General features: G+C 39.4%; 3 protein-coding genes and 2 pseudogenes across 4 annotated transcripts in view; 4 read left to right on the forward strand and 1 right to left on the reverse strand.

Annotated features, from left to right (window-relative positions):
* On the forward strand, positions 5–8,903 carry LOC104759450 (annotated as a pseudogene).
* Positions 10,036–12,284, forward strand: LOC104757085 (phosphatidylinositol 4-kinase gamma 4-like). Its single transcript, XM_010479798.2, has 2 exons — positions 10,036–10,184; positions 11,238–12,284. The coding sequence occupies exon 2, from the start codon at positions 11,238–11,240 to the stop codon at positions 12,162–12,164; it is 927 nt and encodes a 308-aa protein (XP_010478100.1). The 5' UTR covers positions 10,036–10,184; the 3' UTR covers positions 12,165–12,284.
* On the reverse strand, positions 13,704–14,873 carry LOC109130042 (annotated as a pseudogene).
* Positions 15,056–16,685, forward strand: LOC104759451 (alpha-mannosidase I MNS5-like). Its single transcript, XM_019238910.1, has 7 exons — positions 15,056–15,234; positions 15,421–15,527; positions 15,624–15,705; positions 15,796–15,881; positions 15,993–16,093; positions 16,221–16,333; positions 16,533–16,685. Coding segments are annotated over exons 2-7 (537 nt in total). The 5' UTR covers positions 15,056–15,234; positions 15,421–15,525.
* Positions 17,543–20,689, forward strand: part of LOC104757087 — a 4,887-nt gene continuing 1,740 nt past the window's right edge. For both annotated transcript variants that reach the window (XM_019239254.1, XM_019239253.1), the window contains exons 1-5: positions 17,543–17,931; positions 18,376–18,535; positions 19,051–19,143; positions 19,282–19,384; positions 19,499–19,662. In XM_019239254.1, coding sequence (XP_019094799.1) covers positions 17,717–17,931; positions 18,376–18,535; positions 19,051–19,143; positions 19,282–19,384; positions 19,499–19,659 — 732 coding nt within the window. In that variant the 5' untranslated portion in view covers positions 17,543–17,716 and the 3' untranslated portion in view covers positions 19,660–19,662. The remainder of the gene's footprint in view (positions 17,932–18,375; positions 18,536–19,050; positions 19,144–19,281; positions 19,385–19,498; positions 19,663–20,689) is intronic.

Consider the following 20,689-nt stretch of genomic DNA (forward strand, 5'->3'; position numbering starts at 1 on the left):
AGAGATGACTGAAATCTCGGAGGGGAAGTTTGATTTTGTGGTATAAAGACATGAGCCCAGCCTTCTATTTCAGTGTGGAAAAGAACTCCTTATCTTTTCTATTTCTTCATCTCCTTCTTCTTCTTCTTCTTTCTGATTTTGAGTTTGAGAGTTTCATCTCTTTTGAATTGAGTGCCACAGTTCAATTGAGAGCAGAGTAAACCCTGGAGTGAGCCGTCTGGGTTATCTTGCACCGGGATTAGGCGGTTTTTCGCTCAAGTGCATCTGCAACTTAAGCTTCTTTGTTCTGAGTCTGGTTCTGTTTCCAACAATATCGTCGGACGAATTGTTACCTCTCTCCCATAGACAATTTCGTCGGACGGACGAATCTAAAATTAAGTAATTGGGATGGCGGGGCTCCGGCTGACGCGACAGCGAGGGCAAGGCAGTCTCTCTTGTCGCCGCTGCCAATAACTACGGCAATTTGGCAGGTGAAGGAGATATTGCTGTCATTGGAGCCGTCTTGGTCTGCTGAGATTTTCCCCTATATCGCAGAACTCCACTTGTCCCGCGAAATTCTAGTTCACAAATCCCTTTTGGAGTGAGTTCCTTTGCACGTTTAAGGTTCTTCTGTATTTTTTTTTTCTAGTTCCAATCTTCGCTGATGTGTTGTAGAAAACTTTGCTAACAATTGCTCTAGGCGTGATTTTTGTTTTGCTTTGTTTTCTTTGATTTGAAACTTTCACAGCAATATTAGTCATCCATTTCTGTTTTAGTGCTACGGCATATAGTTGAATCATCATAAGTTTATGTGGTAAATATAATAGGCTCTGACACAGTCGGAATGAACTAGGTTAACAAGCGTTAACTCTAGATTGAAAATCAAGATCACAAGCGTTGATCTTGATAGAAAGCTCTGGAATCCACCAGAAAAATAAAGAGATAAACTCTAAAACTTTGATTGATAAGAATGATAATAATATCCTGTCTAAAACATATCACCTAGGGTTCTTTATATAGAGAAAGCTAAAACATAGAATAGGCAATTCCCAGAAAATAAGTAAAGTTACTAGAATCCTAATAGAAAGAGAAAAGAGGAAAATATCTAGAAATAACTTGTAAGCTAGACTGGATTAGGTTTCGGAACCTTCTCCTCCACCTCCAAAGAACTCGACCCTGAGTTCTCATTTGGATAAAGAACACCATCCGCATGATACTCATAGATGTCAGCCACATTAAACGTATGAGAGATGTTCATGTTGTCTGGAAGATCCACCACATAAGCATTGTCATTGAGCTTCTGCAGAATCTTGAATGGACCATACTTGCGAGGCTGAAGCTTGCGATAAGTACCAACGGGAAACCTTTCTTTCCTGAGAAACACCATCACTTCATCTCCTTCTTTGAAAACCTTGAGCCGTCGGTGTTTATCTGCTGCTCTTTTATTCTTTTGTCCAACTGCTTCCAATCTAGCTCGGACTGCTTCTTTAGTTTCCAAAATGTCTTTAGCCAAAGCCTCAGCTGATGCACTAATTCCGGGAGCTTTTGGCAATTGAACTAAATCGACCACATGCTTCGGGACAGAGGTATACACCAAAGAGAATGGTGATTTCCCTGTTGTAGAATGTACGGCACTATTGTAAGCGAATTCAACCTGTGGTAGAGCTAAATCCCACTGCTTCGGTTTATCACCACATACACTTCTGATCATGTTACCCAGCGTCCTGTTTGTCACCTCGGTTTGTCCATCACTCTGGGGATGAGCTGTAGAGCTTCGTTTTAAACTTGTTCCAAACATTCTCCATAATGTAATCCAGAAGTGACTTAGAAACTTGGTATCTCTGTCTGAAACTATGGATTTAGGAACCCCATGGAGACGTACAACTTCACGGAAAAACAATTTGGCTATGTTGCTTGCGTCTGCAGTCTTCCTACAAGCAATGAAGTGTGTCATTTTAGAGAACCTGTCAACAACAACAAACACAGAATCCACACCTCGTTGTGTTCTTGGTAATCCCAACACAAAATCCATGGATAGATCCTGCCAAATGTCTTCAGGAACAGATAACGGCATGTAAAGACCTGTATTCTGAGCTTGACCCTTTGAAACCTGACATATATAACACCTTCGAACAATAGCTCCAGCGTCTCTCCGAAGATGCGGCCAATAGTACCTTTCCTCCAAGCTTGCAATAGTCTTATCCCATCCCAAATGACCACTAAGGCCTCCTCCATGCAATTCTCGAATCAACTTCTCCCGTAAGGAAGAACATGGAATGCATAGCCTATCTCCTTTAAAGAGGTAACCTTCTCGAATATGAAAATCCGCCGAAGGATGCTGCTGACTGCACTTGATCCATAGTTCCTGGAACTCAACATCTTGTCCATACAACTCCCTCAAAAACTCGAAACCGACAACCTCCTGTGCTAAAGTAGTGAGCAGAGAAGCCCTTCTACTTAAGGCATCCGCAACCTTATTAAGCGTTCCCGATTTGTGCTGGATGATAAATGGGAACTTCTGTAAGTAACTTACCCAACGAGCATGCATCTTATTGACCATCTTCTGGCTGTGAAGGAACTTGAGAGCTTGATGGTCCGTGAAAAGAATAAACTCACGTTGAACTAGATAGTGCTCCCATTGTCTTAGGGCTCGAAACACAGCATAGAACTCCTGATCATAAGTACTCCATTTCTGACGTGCTTCACTTAGTTTTTCACTAAAAAAAACTACAGGTCGCTTCTCTTGTGACAGTACAGCCCCTATTCCCACGCCACTTGCATCACACTCTACCTGAAACACTTTATCAAAATCCGGCAATGCTAATACTGGAGCAGTACAAAGCTTCTCCTTAATTAATGCAAAACTCTTGTCTTGATCTGGACCCCATTGAAACTTCCCTTTCTTCAAACATTCAGTAATAGGTGCAGTAATGGTACTGAAGTCTCTCACAAATCTTCTATAGAAAGTAGCTAAACCATGAAAACTTCGTATCTCAGTTACTGATTTAGGGACAGGCCAATCCTTTATGGCACTCACCTTGGCGTCATCAACTTGAATTCCTTCTTCACCAATGACAAAACCCAGAAATAACAGCTTATTGGCACTGAATGTACACTTCTTTAAGTTGATGTACAGCTGGTTTTCTTGTAGAACTTGCAAAACCTGTTTTAAATGCTCCAAATGATCATCCTTGGTTTTGCTGTAGATCAGAATATCATCGAAGTAAACCACCACAAATGACCCAATGAAAGGACGGAGAATTTGGTTCATTAGTCTCATGAAAGTACTAGGAGCATTTGACAACCCGAAAGGCATCACCAACCACTCGTATAATCCATCTTTGCTCTTAAAAGCAGTCTTCCATTCATCTCCAGGCCTGATTCGAATTTGATGGTACCCACTTCGAAGATCGATTTTTGAAAACACCTTTGATCCGTTCAGCTCATCAAGCATGTCTTCCAATCGAGGGATAGGAAATCGATATTTGATTGTTATCTTGTTGATGGCCCTAGAATCAACACACATTCGCCACTGGTTACCCTTCTTTGGAACGAGAAGAACCGGTACAGCACAAGGGCTCATGCTCTCACGGATTAACCCTTTCCTTAACAAATCTTCAATCTGTTCCCTTACAATTTCGTTTTCCTTAGGACTCAATCGATAGTGGGGAAGATTTGGTAGACTCGAACCCGGAATCAAGTCAATGTGATGCTGAATATCACGCATAGGAGGTAGATCATTAGGTAGCTCATCTGCAGTCAACTCCTTGAAGTCTTCTAGAATCTCTAACACTTCCTGTGGAGTTGTAGTTTCTTCTGTTATAGCACTCATCAACCCTTTGACCACCACTGGATAGAAACAATTTGTCTCTTTAACAGCTTCATCAAGCTCTTTGTCGCTCTCCGTTAAGATCAAGAAACTTGACTTCTTTTCCTTCGCTTTGTTACCAAAATCCTGAACAGGAGCCATAGCAATTTTATGAGTTCCCCACGTAAACATGATCACGTTGTCTCGTCCTCGATATGTGATGTCGTTATCATACTGCCAGGGACGCCCAAGGAGAATATGACAAACATCCATGTCAAGAACATCACAAATTATCTCTTCTTTGTAGTGTTTTCCTATAGATAAGGGAATCCTGCAAGTCTCGCTAACCCTCACTTGTGAGCCTTTCTTGACCCAACCAAGACCATACGGCTTTGCATGACGAGTTGTGGGTAGCTTCAAATATTCCACCAGCTTTTGAGAAACTAAATTCTCAGAACTACCGTTATCAACAATCACGTTGCACAATTTGTTTTGAATAGAACAATGCGTTCTAAACAGATTCTTGCGTTGTCCCTCTTCTTTGGATGATAGCAAGAGTCGCTGGAGTACAATACTTATCCTCTCTTCAGATTCTTCTTCAGCAAACTCGACCCCCTCATACTCCTCATTCCCTGCGAAGTCGTCATCCTCCTCTTCTATTAAAGCTGTAGTCCTCCTACTCGGACAAACATTGGATTTGTGACCTTGTCCTTGACAACGGAAACACTTGTCGATGGATGGTCTCGCATAAGTGTTACTCTGCTTTTGGATTGGTGTTTTATTTTGATGAGCATTATTAGGACCATTGTTAGAACTTCCAGCTCCTTTGTTGCTAGTGTTTGGATCCCTGTTAGCTCCTTTGTTGCCCGTGTTTGAATCCTTGTCTCTCTCTCCAGTTGGTTCGAAACTGTTCTGAACCAAGGGCTTCCTGAAGGTTGAGAATCCCCGAGATGATTTCTCCATCAATTCTGCTTTCAAAGCAAGACTTGAGGCTTCTTGCACCGTCCATACAGTCTGTAACCCTATTTTTCCTTGAATAGACCCCTTTAAACCACTGATATATCTAGCCACCTTCTGATTTTCTGATTCATTCAAGTCATTACGTTCAGAGAAACGTAAGAATTCAGCCGTATAATCTGTCACTGATCTGTTTCCTTGAACACAATCAATGTACATCTTGTAGAGAATCTGTTCGTAATCTTCCGGTAAGAAACGCTCCATCATCAGTTGTTTCATTCGACGCCACATTCTAACTGGACCCTTCCTCTGTTTTTGTCTTTGGAGAACTAGTTTATCCCACCATACAGCAGCAGTCTTCTTCAATCTGATTGCCACCATCTTGACTTGCTTAATCTCCGGGACACCCATAACATCAAAGAACCGATCAACATCAATTTGCCAGTCCAGAAATTCCTCTACTCCCATAGTCCCATAGAACAATGGAATATCTGCTTTCACTCGGTAATCATGATTGTTTCGATTCCCTTGTTCTTCATCTTCTTCTTCCAAGTCCTCCTCCGAGCTGGAATTGTCATCAACAACAACACGATTTTGCCTGCCTTGTTGTCTATTGTTTACACCTTGCTGGCGGTTGTTTCCACCTCGCTGGACTCGGGCTGGTTCCTCAATGACCGGATTGTTTCCAACCTGTTGGTTTGGATTTGGTTCCCTTCGTTTTCCTCCTCCTTGCATTGCGTTAGCAATCTGTTGGGGTAAAGCCGCAACTTGATTAGTCAACGCTGTCAGCAAAGCTCCCAAAGCCTCAATATCTGCTTTGGTTGATGGTTGATCACCCATGGCCGATCAAGCTTCAAAAAGAGTAGGAGAAGACCTGCTCTGATACCACTTGACGCAGTCGGAATGAACTAGGTTAACAAGCGTTAACTCTAGATTGAAAATCAAGATCACAAGCGTTGATCTTGATAGAAAGCTCTGGAATCCACCAGAAAAATAAAGAGATAAACTCTAAAACTTTGATTGATAAGAATGATAATAATATCCTGTCTAAAACATATCACCTAGGGTTCTTTATATAGAGAAAGCTAAAACATAGAATAGGCAATTCCCAGAAAATAAGTAAAGTTACTAGAATCCTAATAGAAAGAGAAAACAGGAAAATATCTAGAAATAACTTCTAAGCTACACTGGATTAGGTTTCGGAACCTTCTCCTGCATCAGGCTCTTACTCTACTATATTTTTGGGGGTGTGATAAATTTGTCAGACAAGGTAACAAACTGGTTTGATCGATTCTTCTGGCTGGCAGGATCATTGAAGATGTTGGTTTGAGGATGCTGGATCGTTCTTATGTCATCAAAGGACGAGGATNTCAACAACAACACGATTTTGCCTGCCTTGTTGTCTATTGTTTACACCTTGCTGGCGGTTGTTTCCACCTCGCTGGACTCGGGCTGGTTCCTCAATGACCGGATTGTTTCCAACCTGTTGGTTTGGATTTGGTTCCCTTCGTTTTCCTCCTCCTTGCATTGCGTTAGCAATCTGTTGGGGTAAAGCCGCAACTTGATTAGTCAACGCTGTCAGCAAAGCTCCCAAAGCCTCAATATCTGCTTTGGTTGATGGTTGATCACCCATGGCCGATCAAGCTTCAAAAAGAGTAGGAGAAGACCTGCTCTGATACCACTTGACGCAGTCGGAATGAACTAGGTTAACAAGCGTTAACTCTAGATTGAAAATCAAGATCACAAGCGTTGATCTTGATAGAAAGCTCTGGAATCCACCAGAAAAATAAAGAGATAAACTCTAAAACTTTGATTGATAAGAATGATAATAATATCCTGTCTAAAACATATCACCTAGGGTTCTTTATATAGAGAAAGCTAAAACATAGAATAGGCAATTCCCAGAAAATAAGTAAAGTTACTAGAATCCTAATAGAAAGAGAAAACAGGAAAATATCTAGAAATAACTTCTAAGCTACACTGGATTAGGTTTCGGAACCTTCTCCTGCATCAGGCTCTTACTCTACTATATTTTTGGGGGTGTGATAAATTTGTCAGACAAGGTAACAAACTGGTTTGATCGATTCTTCTGGCTGGCAGGATCATTGAAGATGTTGGTTTGAGGATGCTGGATCGTTCTTATGTCATCAAAGGACGAGGATCCAATTGTTGCAAAGAAATCCATTTCTGCTGGCACCACTTTCTTTTGCAGCATCTTGGAGGAGATGGCAATGCAGGTACCACACGGTTTCTCAAGTTGGTTATGTTCTTATACACATATGTTGTTTTTTTAAATTCCTTCTTGAGCTCTTTGCAAAATCATACGTTTGTAGTCAATAATTACCAGCAAAAGTATTTTACATACTCATAGTTGGTTATGAGATTGAACTGTTAGTTAACCCATGGTATCAGTCCTCTTGTTTTCATTTTCAAAACTTCAGTTGCTTTTTTATGTTAGGTTCCACTTATTTGAAACTTAGAAGCCAGTGTCATAAGGCTTCAGGGTAATATGAAATAGTGAATGTAATCGAAGAAGTGCATGTTTGGTAACTTCCTGTTTAAGTTTTTGTTGGATTTCTTATCTCTTTCCCTTAATAATTATACTATCTTTTTGTTTATTAGTTCACTTTTATATATTAATAAAACTTTTGAGATCTTTGTGGTGTCTTCCTGTCTAGTCACCCCAACAATGGACACGATCATAAGCTTTACTCTTGATGATATATACTATTCTTGATGAACCATGCAGTTCCGTCATCACGGTTACTTTTGATCGTTGGTGTGGGGACCTATGGACATGGATGGTTTACGTTCAAAGATGATGTCTTGCCGCTGCATTGGATGTATGCTGGCTGTTTATAGCCTCTTCTTTTTTTTCTTTTTTTTCTTTTTTTCTGTCTCTCCCCCTCGCAAGGTATGGTCTTTGGTTGATTACTTATTCTGCTTCTCTGTCAATTTAAGTTTTCCTCACTTAACTCTGTTGTTTCTTTCATAATAGCCTGGTTGTTTACGGGTAAAAGTTCTTGCTCTAAATTTTGTGGAGACGTTTATTTTGATGCATGGTTTTCTTAAAAGTTTCGACTGTATAGTATAAATCTGGAACCGCACAATACATGACCTGTTGCTCGCATGTCAACTTTTCCTATTCTACTACAGGAAGTAGTAGACAGATGTTCAATATTTCCTGGCGGTCGCCCCATTCCGAATCCAGCAACGCTCATGTCTGAAGTAGATTTCATACAGTCAGCTATTCGTTTGCCGGGTGCACTGACGATATCTGTTATTATAGTTGGTATGTTTCTGAATGCGTCCCATTATTCTCGTGTGGTTACTTTTCTTTTTATTCATCATTAAATTGTTGTTTTACCTGTTACTGTTTTTGCTATCCCACTTTTTTAGTTGAAAGTCGTTTACTTCTTTTGCACCTCACTCAATATGCTGATTTGTTCTTGCTTGCAAGTAAGTTAATATGGGTGCTGTGGCGCTCATAGATATTAGTTTCTTATTGTTACGTTCATAACTTGAAACATTCATTCTTTCATGTATGTTGGTGATAAAGAAACTATACAGAATCTAATATGTGTCCTGAATGATAGGGTGATATTAGTAGTCTTCTCTTGCATAAGCTTTATGTGTGACTCATTTTGTGAGATACAACAATAAGCAGATGATCTTCCACTTGTAACTAACTAGTTTGATGGTCATGATTGGCTGTCCTACTTTCACTTTCAAATTGGCTTTGTAAATATATAACATCAGGGGAATGAAACTGATGGTTTCCCATTTGTATGTGTCTACTAAACTTTTTGGCTGAGAGAGATAAAGCATGGAGGCAGGTTATACTACCGGTTCAACCCCTATGATATGGTTGCAGCTAACTGAATCATATGTCTGGGGGGAATTGTCTCAGTTGAAGCTGCATCAGTTACAAATATTGACACTTACCTGGGTATATTTGGAGCACATCAAACAACGGATAGAATGGTCAGCTCTAGTAGTTAGAAATCTTGTTTCCAAGTAGTCAGCTCTTGAGGAAAAATTTATTTGGTTATACATATACTTATGACTGTTATGTTGGGATATTAAAGTTGTATACATTACAGTATAACTATTTTTATGCAGAGTATCATTTGCCAGTCCAGGTGTTTGTTATGCTGAATTCTAGCCTAACATTTACTTGCATAGTGATTTTGCGTTCTGTTTTGATAAATGTTTTCTTCTCCCTTTATAGCATATGGTTGATGATGTGTTGAGTATATTTTGCTGCTTGGTCTTTCAAGGTTGTCATATGTTTGAGATCATTTTCAGGTTAACTTGGNGTTGTATGTGTCTACTAAACTTTTTGGCTGAGAGAGATAAAGCATGGAAGCAGGTTATACTACCGGTTCAACCCCTATGATATGGTTGCAGCGAACTGAATCATATGTCTGGGGGGAATTGTCTCAGTTGAAGCTGCATCAGTTACAAATATGGACACTTACCTGGGTATATTTGGAGCACATCAAACAACGGATAGAATGGTCAACTCTAGTAGTTAGAAATCTTGTTTCCAAGTAGTCAGCTCTTGAGGAAAAATTTATTTGGTTATACATATACTTATGACTGTTATGTTGGGATATTAAAGTTGTATACATTACAGTATAACTATTTTTATGCAGAGTATCATTTGCCAGTCCAGGTGTTTGTTATGCTGGATTCTAGCCTAACATTTACTTGCATAGTGATTTTGCGTTCTGTTTTGATAAATGTTTTCTTCTCCCTTTATAGCATATGGTTGATGATGTGTTGAGTATATTTTGCTGCTTGGTCTTTCAAGGTTGTCATATGTTTGAGATCATTTTCAGGTTAACTTGGGAAATCTCTGCATAGCAAACTAATTTGCCGCTTTTGGAAAATATTTTTAAAAACTTAGTAATCACCTAGGAGATGTTTGTTTTTGTTTGGACTAATATTACCATCTAATGTATGGGGGGCACTATCTATCTACATAGACAGATCAATGTAAAAAAAAAAAAAAAAAAAAAACACTGTCAAATCTAAAATAANGAAGATGATTGTGTAATGACGATTATGCCCTTTTACTAAATTAAGAGAAAATTTTCCAACTTGATGATATAAAATGGAGAATCGAACCTTCCACGTCTTGATTAAGATCCTATACTGAACAACCACCTGGGCTCCGAGACCTTAATTATGATGTGGCACAAAATAACAAGATTTTAGTTTGAGTTTGTGTTTGTTTTTCGGGAATACGGAAGAAGGTCGGTGTCGAACCCTTGACCTCTCAAAACTAGGGCCAACTCGGCTATTAGATTTTTTGACTCCTCTCTTCTTTACTCACTCTCTCGCTCACAACATCGTTGTTTGTCTGCGATTTTTAGGAAACAAACACATCTTCGGAGTTTCGTTCTAGGTTTTGAGAAACAGAGTGGTTTGAAAGGTAAAATGTCTTTTTTTTTTTGTGGTAAAATGTCTTTTATCATCGCTTCATCGTTTCTTTGAGAAACTCAGTCACTCAAAATTACAGCAAACAAAAAAGACTTCGACTTTTTGTGTTTTCCAAATTTCATTTTTTTTTTCTGTTCTCATCCGATTATGAAAGGGTGCTTTGAAAACTGTGTTATGAATGTTTTTCTATCCCCATTTTGTACTTCTTGCCTGAAACAAAGAAAAAGTTTGAAACTTTCTTCCCAAAAACGAAAAAAAATTTGAACTTTTTTTGACTCACGATGTGTAGCTAGTTTCTACTTGAGCTTACTGCCTGTTACAGAACGTTAGTCTTATTTGGATCTGTTAAACTGCTACTAAGCTAGTCTCTTCTTTTCAATTAAACTCTCGATCCAGCCTCTTTGTTGAAGCTTTTTGGTCTATAGCTTAAGTCTTGTTTACTGCCTGTTTCTGTTTGAGATTAGTTCTGTCGACATTTTTCTGCCTTGGACCTTTTAGCTAGTTTCTATCACGAGCCAGCTTCTTTGTTGACCCTTTTTGATGTTTCACTCTACTTGGGAATGCAATCTGTTGTCTCGAACAAGCAAATTAATCTTAGGATTTGTATAACCATTTTGCTGGTTGAACCTTTTAGCTAGTTTCTAACCTGCTGGTATCACTTTACTTAGGAACCTAACCCATTGTTGCTAAAACAAGCAGCATCTGTTACTGTTACAGAACGTTAGTCTTATTAAGGCTTCATGACCTCTCGATCCAGCCTCTTTGTTGAAGCTTTTTGGTCTATAGCTTAGTCTTCTTCTTTTCAATAAACTGCTACTAGTAGGTGGTTTGAACTGTCAAGGTTCCTTCATCTGTTAGTTTGAGAGAGCACCTTCGGTTTAAATTTGTGAAATCTCTGCATAGCAAACTAATTTGTTGAACTATTACTAGCTTAGTCTTCTTCTTTACAATAATCCTACTGTTCTAAACCAGCATTAGTGTTATTTGCTTTCTTACGATTTGTTTAGCTTAGTCATTCTAAGCATACTGTTCTTATTTGTTTCAGATGGATGATGAGGAGGTGGAGGTGTTTCCAAGGTTCACTGAGCTTCCAAGTCAGGTGGGTGCTCATCTCAAAAAGATGCTTGATTATTTGAAACATGCCAGTCTTCAAGGTGTTCTGCCCCAGTTCAGATCATATGAGCACATCTATAAAGTATTAGACACAGATGGTAATCTGAGATGTTTATTCAAAACCGTAGTTGATAATCAAGAGGACTCAGCTAGAAATGAAGCCATTGTCTACCTGCTGGATCACCCTGAGAATGGTCACAGATCATTGTCTGAAGACATATATGGCTTCTCTGGAGTGCTGCCAACACTGTTTGTACGACGGCTGAAGATAGGAACCAACACAGTCACGGGTGCGTTGGTTGAATTTGTAGAGCCCACGGTTGAAATTGTTGAGGTTGATGATGCTCCTGTTGTGCCAATGGACGAGATTCAGAAGGTTGCGATAGCAGACTTGAGATTCGGGAATACTGATAGGAGTCTGGATAATCTTCTCCTTGCGGGAAACAACTCGATTGTCCCAATTGACCATGAGATGATTTTTGACACTGATTACAATATTTGCAAACCGTGTTGGCTACATTGGTTGCGGGATAGTGAAGAGTCATTCTCTGAGCGTTGTGCCAACTATCTGCAGCAACTAGACGCTGATAAGGATCTCGAGTTTCTTAGTACATGTGGATGGCAGCCTGGGCTGGATTTCATCGAGAAATTAAAGGTCTTCTGCATATTTTTGAGGCTCGCTGTTTCTCAGGGATTGACTGTTTTACACATTGGTAAAATGGCTTCTTTAAAATGTGAAGAACCCATATTCAATTTGAAATACATGGTTGATGGAGTTACGAGGGATGATGGCAAGTTTTTCGAAAGTGTAGAGAGCCATTTGAAAGAGCTCCTGAGGGAATATTACGAGAGTATTTGAGTAACAGATGCAAGATGAAGGAAAGGAAGGAGATGGGACCATGGAGGCGTATTTAGGGTTTTGGTTTGAGTTGTATTTTTGCTTAATGAAATTGGATTTTTAGCTGCTTATGATGTTTAGTGTTAGTTGGGCTAAGTTATGCAATTATGAGAACCTTTGGTATTATTTTATGAAAATATCACTTCCACGCAATGCTATGTTTAGGTGACACATAGTTGATTTTGTTTCCACATAATTCAACAAAGTTAGTTCATATGGTTGACTTTTGTTTCGAACTTGCTTCTTGCCTTTGGTATTATTCCTAGATTTTATTGTAGTCTTTGAAACAGAAGCAGTAACGTAAAATCGAATTTAATTTCTTTGACGTGTACAAACCAAATAGCAGCGCTCACTTGACTTGAGACTGAAGCAGAAGCTTGACTCCAAGCTGCGTCATCATTGTGCTTAGTCATGCCGGAGTCCACAAGAATTGGAATCTCTGCAGCAAGCCATGGAGCAAGTCCCAAACAAAGTGCATGCGCAACCTAGGACTGCATAAACAAAAGTCATTCATCATTGCCAAGAAAACGAGCAGGTGCTTTCTAGTGATGATAGAAATGGAATGCATAATGAGTTTCACCCAAGCTCAGTAGTGTTTAACAAGGGAATCGTAACACGAAAACATATAGAACTTACGTTGAATTAGAAGTCTCTTTTCATTTAGGCCTAGCAGAAACAGTTTTGTACTCGAGTTTGCTGGCCTAGAAGAAACTAATCTAATAAACATCTTAGGACTATGATACTTTCATAATTCCTCTAAAAATCGAGAAGAGTAGAGCTGATCTAAAACACTGATGCATGCTTATTTTACGGTGACTATATATACAACCAGAAAGCATAAAAGTTTAGCAGTTCTTGGCGCAGAGAGGCTTAAAGATTTGTGTACCTGGCATGAAATGCTAACAGAAGCAAAGTGAGATAAGATGTTGATCTTCTGCACTTGATTTATATACTAAATTGTACTAGATCATTTGGATGGTATAGCTCATGCATGAAAGAAACAACCATAACTGATAAGAACAGAGTTTCAGTGGTCAGTCAAGTCAAGAAAAGTGTAGCCAGTGAACAGTTTTTTAAGAGCGCCAGAGAAAAACATGGAAGTAAGAACTTACCGAGAGCAACGAGTAAAAACCATCAATCCAGTTGCCAACATTATTAGTGGCTGTCAAGTTCCAGCCCTGAGAATGTTGCAGACTAAATTAGTGGCCGTCAAGTTGTCAAAAGAAGGAAGAAGAAACTACAAACAAATAATAAGCCAAGTCAAATTAATTGGTAAGGAGAACCAAATGAATACAAGACTAAAGCAGAAGCCAAAGCCATTTTGGTCATGATTGTCAAAGCCAATGTGTTTTATATCAGCATAATAGCCAAAGCCATTTTTGTCATGATTGTCACAGATGCAGAAGTCTAAAGCAGAAAGGAATACAAAAATTCAACATAACAACTCTTAAGAGGACCTGATCCTGCTCTCGTAACAATAGTGATAGGTCTGTTTGTAGAAAGAAAGAGAGCAAGGCCGAGGGAGGAAACCATGAGGAACGTAAGAATCAAGAGGGAAGAAACCACTGAGCATCCTTGATGTTTAAGCCATCGAGACAGGGGTAGCGTTTGACGGTCTTTGTGGTAAGACTGAACTGAACACACAGATGTCGAGGGATGAAGTTAGGCGGTGACAGATACGATCACCGCGGGTGAAATATATGGAGTTAGGCTCAATACCAAGGGTATGATCAGCAGGCACGGTGATACCCAAATCCAAAAAGAGGGCCTCATCACCAAGAGAATGTACCTCAACAAGCATGGTGTCATAGGTAGTCGCGTAAAGATGTTTAGGATCCCTCTTGTACAGGTGGAACACCCTATCCTTTGAGGTTAACTCGTAAGTATAGACAAGCAAAACGTCACCAGAGCTTGTAACAGCAATGCTTTGGTTAGATGAGATGATCTTATATTTGTTGATTCTTTCCATTTCATCCCTACTAAGAGGTGGCTCCCACATTGGAAACCTATGCTTCTCGGACACATCAATGAAACCAACCGGTCCTCCAGACAAATCCAAGCGTCGAACGAAATCACGGGTGGCAAAGATGTAAAGATTCGTAACCTTTAAGTAGCATATGTTTTACGCCTCGTAACTCCCAGCGAACATCGTCCCGTGTTGAAATCTCGCGGTAATGATCATCCCCTTTCTTGCAAAACGCTATGTACTCGCTCCTTTCGAAATGCCACAAGACAACGTAGTCTCCTCCTTTCTTGTCGTCGACCCACAATAGACCTCTCACATCTTCGGCAGTAGAAGGACGCGTACCGATCAATACATGTCTGATTTTATCTTCTCCTTCTTGCTCAATCTCAAAATAGCTACCCTTGAATGAATGTTTCTAGTCCTGGAAGATCGATCCTCTCCTCCTCGCTAAACACATCTATAATATAAACCAGAAACCACTTGCCGGAGCTTGCCACGAATCGATACCCTGGAAGGTCACTCTTCGTCTCGTAAACCGTATCGTCGTTAGGGTTGTACACACGACAACCATCTTTTTCTGGAGACAGCATCAGCAACGGAGACCCGCCTTTTGGCTGCAGAATCAAACTCGAACGCAGGGCCTTTGCAGAGTCACGATCCGGACAACTCAACTGTCGTTTCAGCGTACATCTCTCCATCAGGACGGATACTACTATCTCGTCTGTTAAAATTTTTATTTAATTTAATGGCCACAGAATAAAAATGAAAGAAGGGCTCTATCTAGTGTTTTGTTTCATATCAGCATAATAGCCAAGGCCATTTTGGTCATGATTGTCACAGATGCCGAAGACTGGAGCAGAAAGGAATATACATTTTACACGTCAGGTTCTCTCATTCTTGAAATGGGAGCACTGTCACGGCTCACTGGTGACCCTAGGTTTGAATCAGCTGCATTACGTGCGCTTCGTCAGCTGTGGAGGATGCGAAGTTCATTAGATCTGCTTGGGACGACTCTGGATGTGGTAACTGGGGAATGGCTGGAGTACTCCTCCAGCATTGGAGCTGGTATGTTGTTCATTTTCAGAGGGAATCTAGTAGCAATTCTTTGTCTTTTTCCCTAAGAGATGGCTGCAAAATCATTTTACTTTTATGTGCGGAATGAATTTGTGCCTTGGCTCTTCAATCTCTAATGTGTAATTTTATTTCTGGTCTTCTAAAGGGGTTGACTCTTTCTATGAATACCTCTTGAAGGCTTATATTCTTTTTGGAAAAGAAGACTACTGGCAAATGTTTAGTTCTGGCATCTCAAAAGTACTTCATACAGGGGCTTTGGTAATAATATACTAGCCTGGAAAAATGTACTTCCACACTCTCTTTTATATGACACTACGACTTCTATAATGCTCAAACTGAAAATTGCTCGATGTAGTAATGAGTTTATTTATCTGGTTTAGGTACCATGAAGCTAATATGTGGAGTGGGAAACCAACTTATTGGCAGCTCACAAGTCTTCAGGCGTTTTGGCCCGGTCTACAGGTATAATGAATGAATGGATTCTTTAAATTTCATACAAAAACAGTTGAAAAGGGGATCTGCTGATTCTCATGCTTAAGTTTTTGCTACTAGGTTCTCGCTGGAGATATTGCAGCTGCAAATTCAACGCACCGCGAGTTTTTCCATGTATGGGAGAAGTTTGGTGTATTGCCTGAGAGGTATGTTTTTAATTGTCTTTCCTTAGTTGGCTTCCTACTTGGATCTTGAGTTCTCTGTCATTTTAAAGTTTTCTGTTTGGACTAAAGGACGCTGAACAAAAATTTGTTCAGGTATCTACTAGATCATCAAATGATACATCCGACAATGAAGTACTATCCACTACGTCCTGAATTAGCAGAATCCACGTTCTACCTATACCAAGCTACAAAAGGTTTTTGTTTGTCTTTTTTTTTTTACTTGTCTCACCCTGAATGTTTATTATGTGAAGAGCCAGATTTGTGGCACCTCTCCGTTGACAATAGATACCTATATTCTTCCTTTGTTCCTTCGTTTTGCAGATCCATGGTACCTAGATGTTGGTGAAATCGAGGGCCACCCTATTCAGGTTGTGAGCTCCTGGCATGAGAAAGTACCAAAAAGTTATTTCTCAGGCAACTGGACGCTTTCAAAGGTCAGTCACTTGATCCAGCTCTGTTCATGTTTGAAGAAATAAGACTTGTATGCATAGTTAGTTTAGTTACACTGCATAGTAATGATATTTTTTAGTTGATAGACAGAAGGGTAGGCATTAAAAGAACCAAATCGAGTCTTAATGCATTATTTAGTCCTTCCTCTGCTTCTGGCTAAACTAGGAACTTGCAAATATGCAGAGAGGGGCATGGGAAAGTGGAGCTAGCGCATTGTCACTGCAAGTATGTCCATCGAAAGCTCTCAACTCTAGACGTCCTGAGCAACACAGAGAGAGTGCTTGCCATGTCCATGTCCCTGACGAGCAACACGGATACTACTATCTCGTCTGTTAAAAGTTTTATTTAATTAAAAACCGTACGTAGAACTGAATTAATATTGGGATAATTATATATCTCTTTGTTTTATCTTTATCGTTAATTAGCTGCATCCCCTAGATAAATTATGCATCATGTATGACATCGTCTCTAGTCTCCCACTAAGCAAAGGATCGAGCATACATAGACGCCACATAATCTATTCAAATCCTCTACTAGACTAGTAGCTAGCACGTACCCATTTGAATGATCAAAATATTATTGGGGTATAGTGGAGTTAGAAGACACTTTGTTGAATGCACTACGAGTCCTTCCTATACTTGATATTGAGAACATACTACATAAACAAGCCTGAACTCATATGTTCCCCATGCTTTCTCCAGAATGTGTTTTATTTTCGCTTGTCTCTTGCCCGATCGATGTGGGCCGGGGATGGATCTTACAACTTCAAGATGAGGCAGTTATCTTTGGATCTTAAGAAAAGTAGACAGTATTGCGACGACATTTCGTTCATGACTGCATACTTTTTTTTATTGGCAATGCGATGCTTAGTTGAAGTTCATATCGCTGAATTTTGTTGCTTGGCTATTTTATATTAGGTTAATGATGTAAATTTCTGCAATAGAGAGGAAAAAAGAAAGAAAAGCAGCTGATTATAATTATTCACAACCGTCTTAAACTGTGCTAAGATCGTGTTACTAGAAGTAGAAGAAGAGTAGAAAACCAAACGGTTTGTCATTTGAAAACTGTTTAAAGGAGCTTTTTGGTTAGGTGAACAAAAAACGGCACTCATTGCAACTACCAAGAGATAAAACGACAAGGTGCTTGTGTGTATGGCGGAATTTAATTGAAGCCATCCGGGTGTTTTTTTTTTCTTTGTTCTCCAGCATTTTTGTATTTGTGTAAAATTTGCCTAATTGCTCTTGTGTGCTGCCGCGTCTGTGTCGCCGAGATTCTTCTTCTTCAACCTTTGAAAAACCCTAAAAGATAAGCGGAGGCACCGTATTATCTACCTTTACAATTCCGTCGGACGAATCTAGAATTTAGCAATGGCGGCTCCGGCTGCCGCGACAGCGAGGGCACAGGCGCTATCTCTCCTCGCCGCTGCCAATAACCACGGCGATTTGGCTGTGAAGCTCTCGTCTCTCAGGCAGGTTAAGGAGATTTTGCTGTCATTGGAGCCGTCTTCGTCTGCTGAGATTTTCCCCTATCTCGCAGAACTCCACTTGTCTCGTGAAATTCTAGTTCGCAAATCCCTTACCGAGTGAGTTCCTTTGCAATTTCTACGATTCGTATCTGGTTTAATACTTCCTTCTGCTGATATTTTCCCTTGCTCTGCACACGAACTTGTAGAAGAATTTTTATGTACTTTGTTGCGTGTTTAGGGTTCTTCTGGATTTTTCCCAATCTGGAGAAGTGTTTGATATTTCCAATCGTAGCTGTTGTGTTGTAGAAATTTTGCTTACGATTTCTCTAGTCGGCATGATTGTTTGTTTTTTGGTGCGATAGATTTGAAACTTCCTCAGCAATATTGTGGTTATTAGTCGTCCATTTCTGTTTTAGTACTTAGGCATAGTTGAATTATCGCAAGTTTTGTGTAAAATAAACTAGGTTCTTAGTCTACTTTACTTCGGGGGTGTAGCTATTCATGATGATTAATTTGTCTGTCAAGGTAAGAGACTGGTTGATCGATTCTTCTGGCTGGCAGGATCATTGAAGAGGTTGGTTTGAGGATGCTGGATCATTCTTATGTTCTAGTGAATGTCTTACTAGTCTTATCAAGGGACGAGGATCCAGTTGTTGCAAAGAAATCCATTTCTGCTGGCACCACTTTCTTCTGCAGCATCTTGGAGGAGATGGCAATGCAGGTCCGTACTGTTTCTCAAGTTGGTTATGTTCTTTTATACACATATGTTGTTTTGAGATTCCTTCTTGGGCTCTTTGCAAAATCATACGATTGTAGTCAATAACTACCAGCTAAGGTGTCTTACATACTCATAGTTGGTTATGGAATTGAACTGTTATCCCATGGAATCAGTCCTCTTGTTTTCCATTTTCAAAACTTCGGTTGGTTTTTATGTTGGTGCTACCTATTTGAAATTTAAAGACAGTGTCATAAGGCTTTAGGGTCATATGAAATAGTGAAAAGAATAAATCTGGGCAAGTTTGCTAATTTCCTGTTTAGGTTTTGTTGGGTTTCTGATGTCTTTCCCTTAATTTTCTACTATATTTGAAGTTTATTAGTTTAGTTTTATATATTATTTAAGCTTTGAGATCTTTGTGGGTGTTCCTGTATAGTCACCACTACAATGAACGTAACTCTTTGGCATTGATATTCCCTATTACTCTCGCTGATATATTCTATTCTTAATGATCTATGCAGTTCCATCATCATGGTAACGTTGATCGTTGGTGTGGGGAACTATGGACATGGATGGTTAAGTTCAAAGATGCTGTCTTTTCCGCTGCATTGGAGGTATGCTGGCTGTTTATAGCTTCTTCTTTTTGTATGTATGTTCCTCTCGTGAGGTTTGATCTTTGGTTGAGTATTCATTCTGCTTCTTTGTCAATTTAAGGTTTTCTAACTTAAAAGTCTGTTGTTCTTTCATAATAGCCTGGCTGTGTAGGGGTGAAAATTCTTTCTCTAAAGTTTATGGAGACATTCATTTTGCTCTTTACTCCTGATGCATCTGATCCTGAGAAAGTTTCCAGCGAAGGTATTATGTTCTGATCATGCAGGTTTTTCTTAAATTTCGATCATATAATATGAATCTGGAACCGCACAATTGCATTTCGTTGCTCGCATGTCAACTTTTCCTCTTCTACTACAGGAAGTAGACAGATGTTCAATATTTCCTGGCTTGCTGGCGGTCACCCCATTCTGAATCCAGCAACGCTAATGTCTGAAGCAAATAGGACATTTGGCATCTTAGTAGATTTCATACAGTCAGCTAATCGTATACCGGGTGCACTGACTGATATCTGTTATTAGTTGGTATGTTTCTGAATACGTCCCATCATTCTTGTGTAGTTACTTTTCTTTACATTCATCATGATGTTAGTTGTGCTTTTACCTGTTTCTATTTTTGCGATCCCTCTTTTTTAGCTGAAACTCTGTTAGTTCTTACCTGTTGATTTTTTCTTGCCAGTAAGTTGATATGGGTGCTTTGGTACTCATAAATATTAGCTTCTTATCGTTGTTCATAGTGTGAAGCACTCATTCTCACATATATGTTGGTGATAAACAAACTTTAGAGAATGTGTCCTCCTACACTGATATGTGTCCTGAATGATAGGGTGGTATTAATAGTCATTTTTTGCATAAGCTTTATTTGTGCCTCATGTTTGTAAGATACACCAAGAAGCAGTTTGATGGTCATGATTGGCTGTCCTACTTGCACTTTCAGCGTCTTGAATCAAATTTTTCTTTGTAAATATATAACATCAGTGGAATGAACTTGCTGGTTTTTATTATGTATGTCTACTAAAATTTTGGCTGAGAGAGATAAAGCATGGAGACAGGTTATAGCACCGGTTCAACCCCTATGATATGGTTGCAGCTAACAGAATCATAGTCTGGGGGGAATTGTCTCAGTTGAAGCTGCATCAGTTACAGATATTGACAGTTACCTGGGGTATGTGGAGCTCCAAAATGCAAGTGATAAAGACATCAAACAATGGATAGAATGGTCAGCTCTAGTAGTTAGAAATGTTTTTGCAAGTAGTCAGCTCTTGAGGAAAAATTTATTTGGTTATGTGAACTGGATGTATATATATATACTTATGACTGTTATGTTGGGATACTAAAAATGTATACATTACAGTGTAACAATTTATGCACAGTATCATTTGCCAATCAGTGTGTTCGTTTCTGAATTCTAGCCTAACGTTTACTTACATAGTGTTTTTTCCTGCTGTTTTGATGAATGTTTCTTCTCCGTTTATAGTATTAGGTGGATATTTGTATGGTTGATAATGTCTTACATACATTTTGCTGCTTGATCTTCTATTATGTGTTACTC

This window comes from Camelina sativa, chromosome 17, assembly GCF_000633955.1.
Source record: "Camelina sativa cultivar DH55 chromosome 17, Cs, whole genome shotgun sequence".
NCBI lineage: Eukaryota > Viridiplantae > Streptophyta > Magnoliopsida > Brassicales > Brassicaceae > Camelina > Camelina sativa.

Bases quoted from the DNA above. Each gene is read 5' to 3' on its own strand.
- LOC104757085 (XM_010479798.2), top strand. From the start codon at position 11,238: ATGGATGATGAGGAGGTGGAGGTGTTTCCAAGGTTCACTGAGCTTCCA.
- LOC104759451 (XM_019238910.1), top strand. The intron at 16,094-16,220 runs GTTTTTGTTTGT...TTCGTTTTGCAG, and splicing joins CCTATACCAAGCTACAAAAG to ATCCATGGTACCTAGATGTT. The intron at 16,334-16,532 runs GTCAGTCACTTG...GCAAATATGCAG, and splicing joins GCAACTGGACGCTTTCAAAG to AGAGGGGCATGGGAAAGTGG.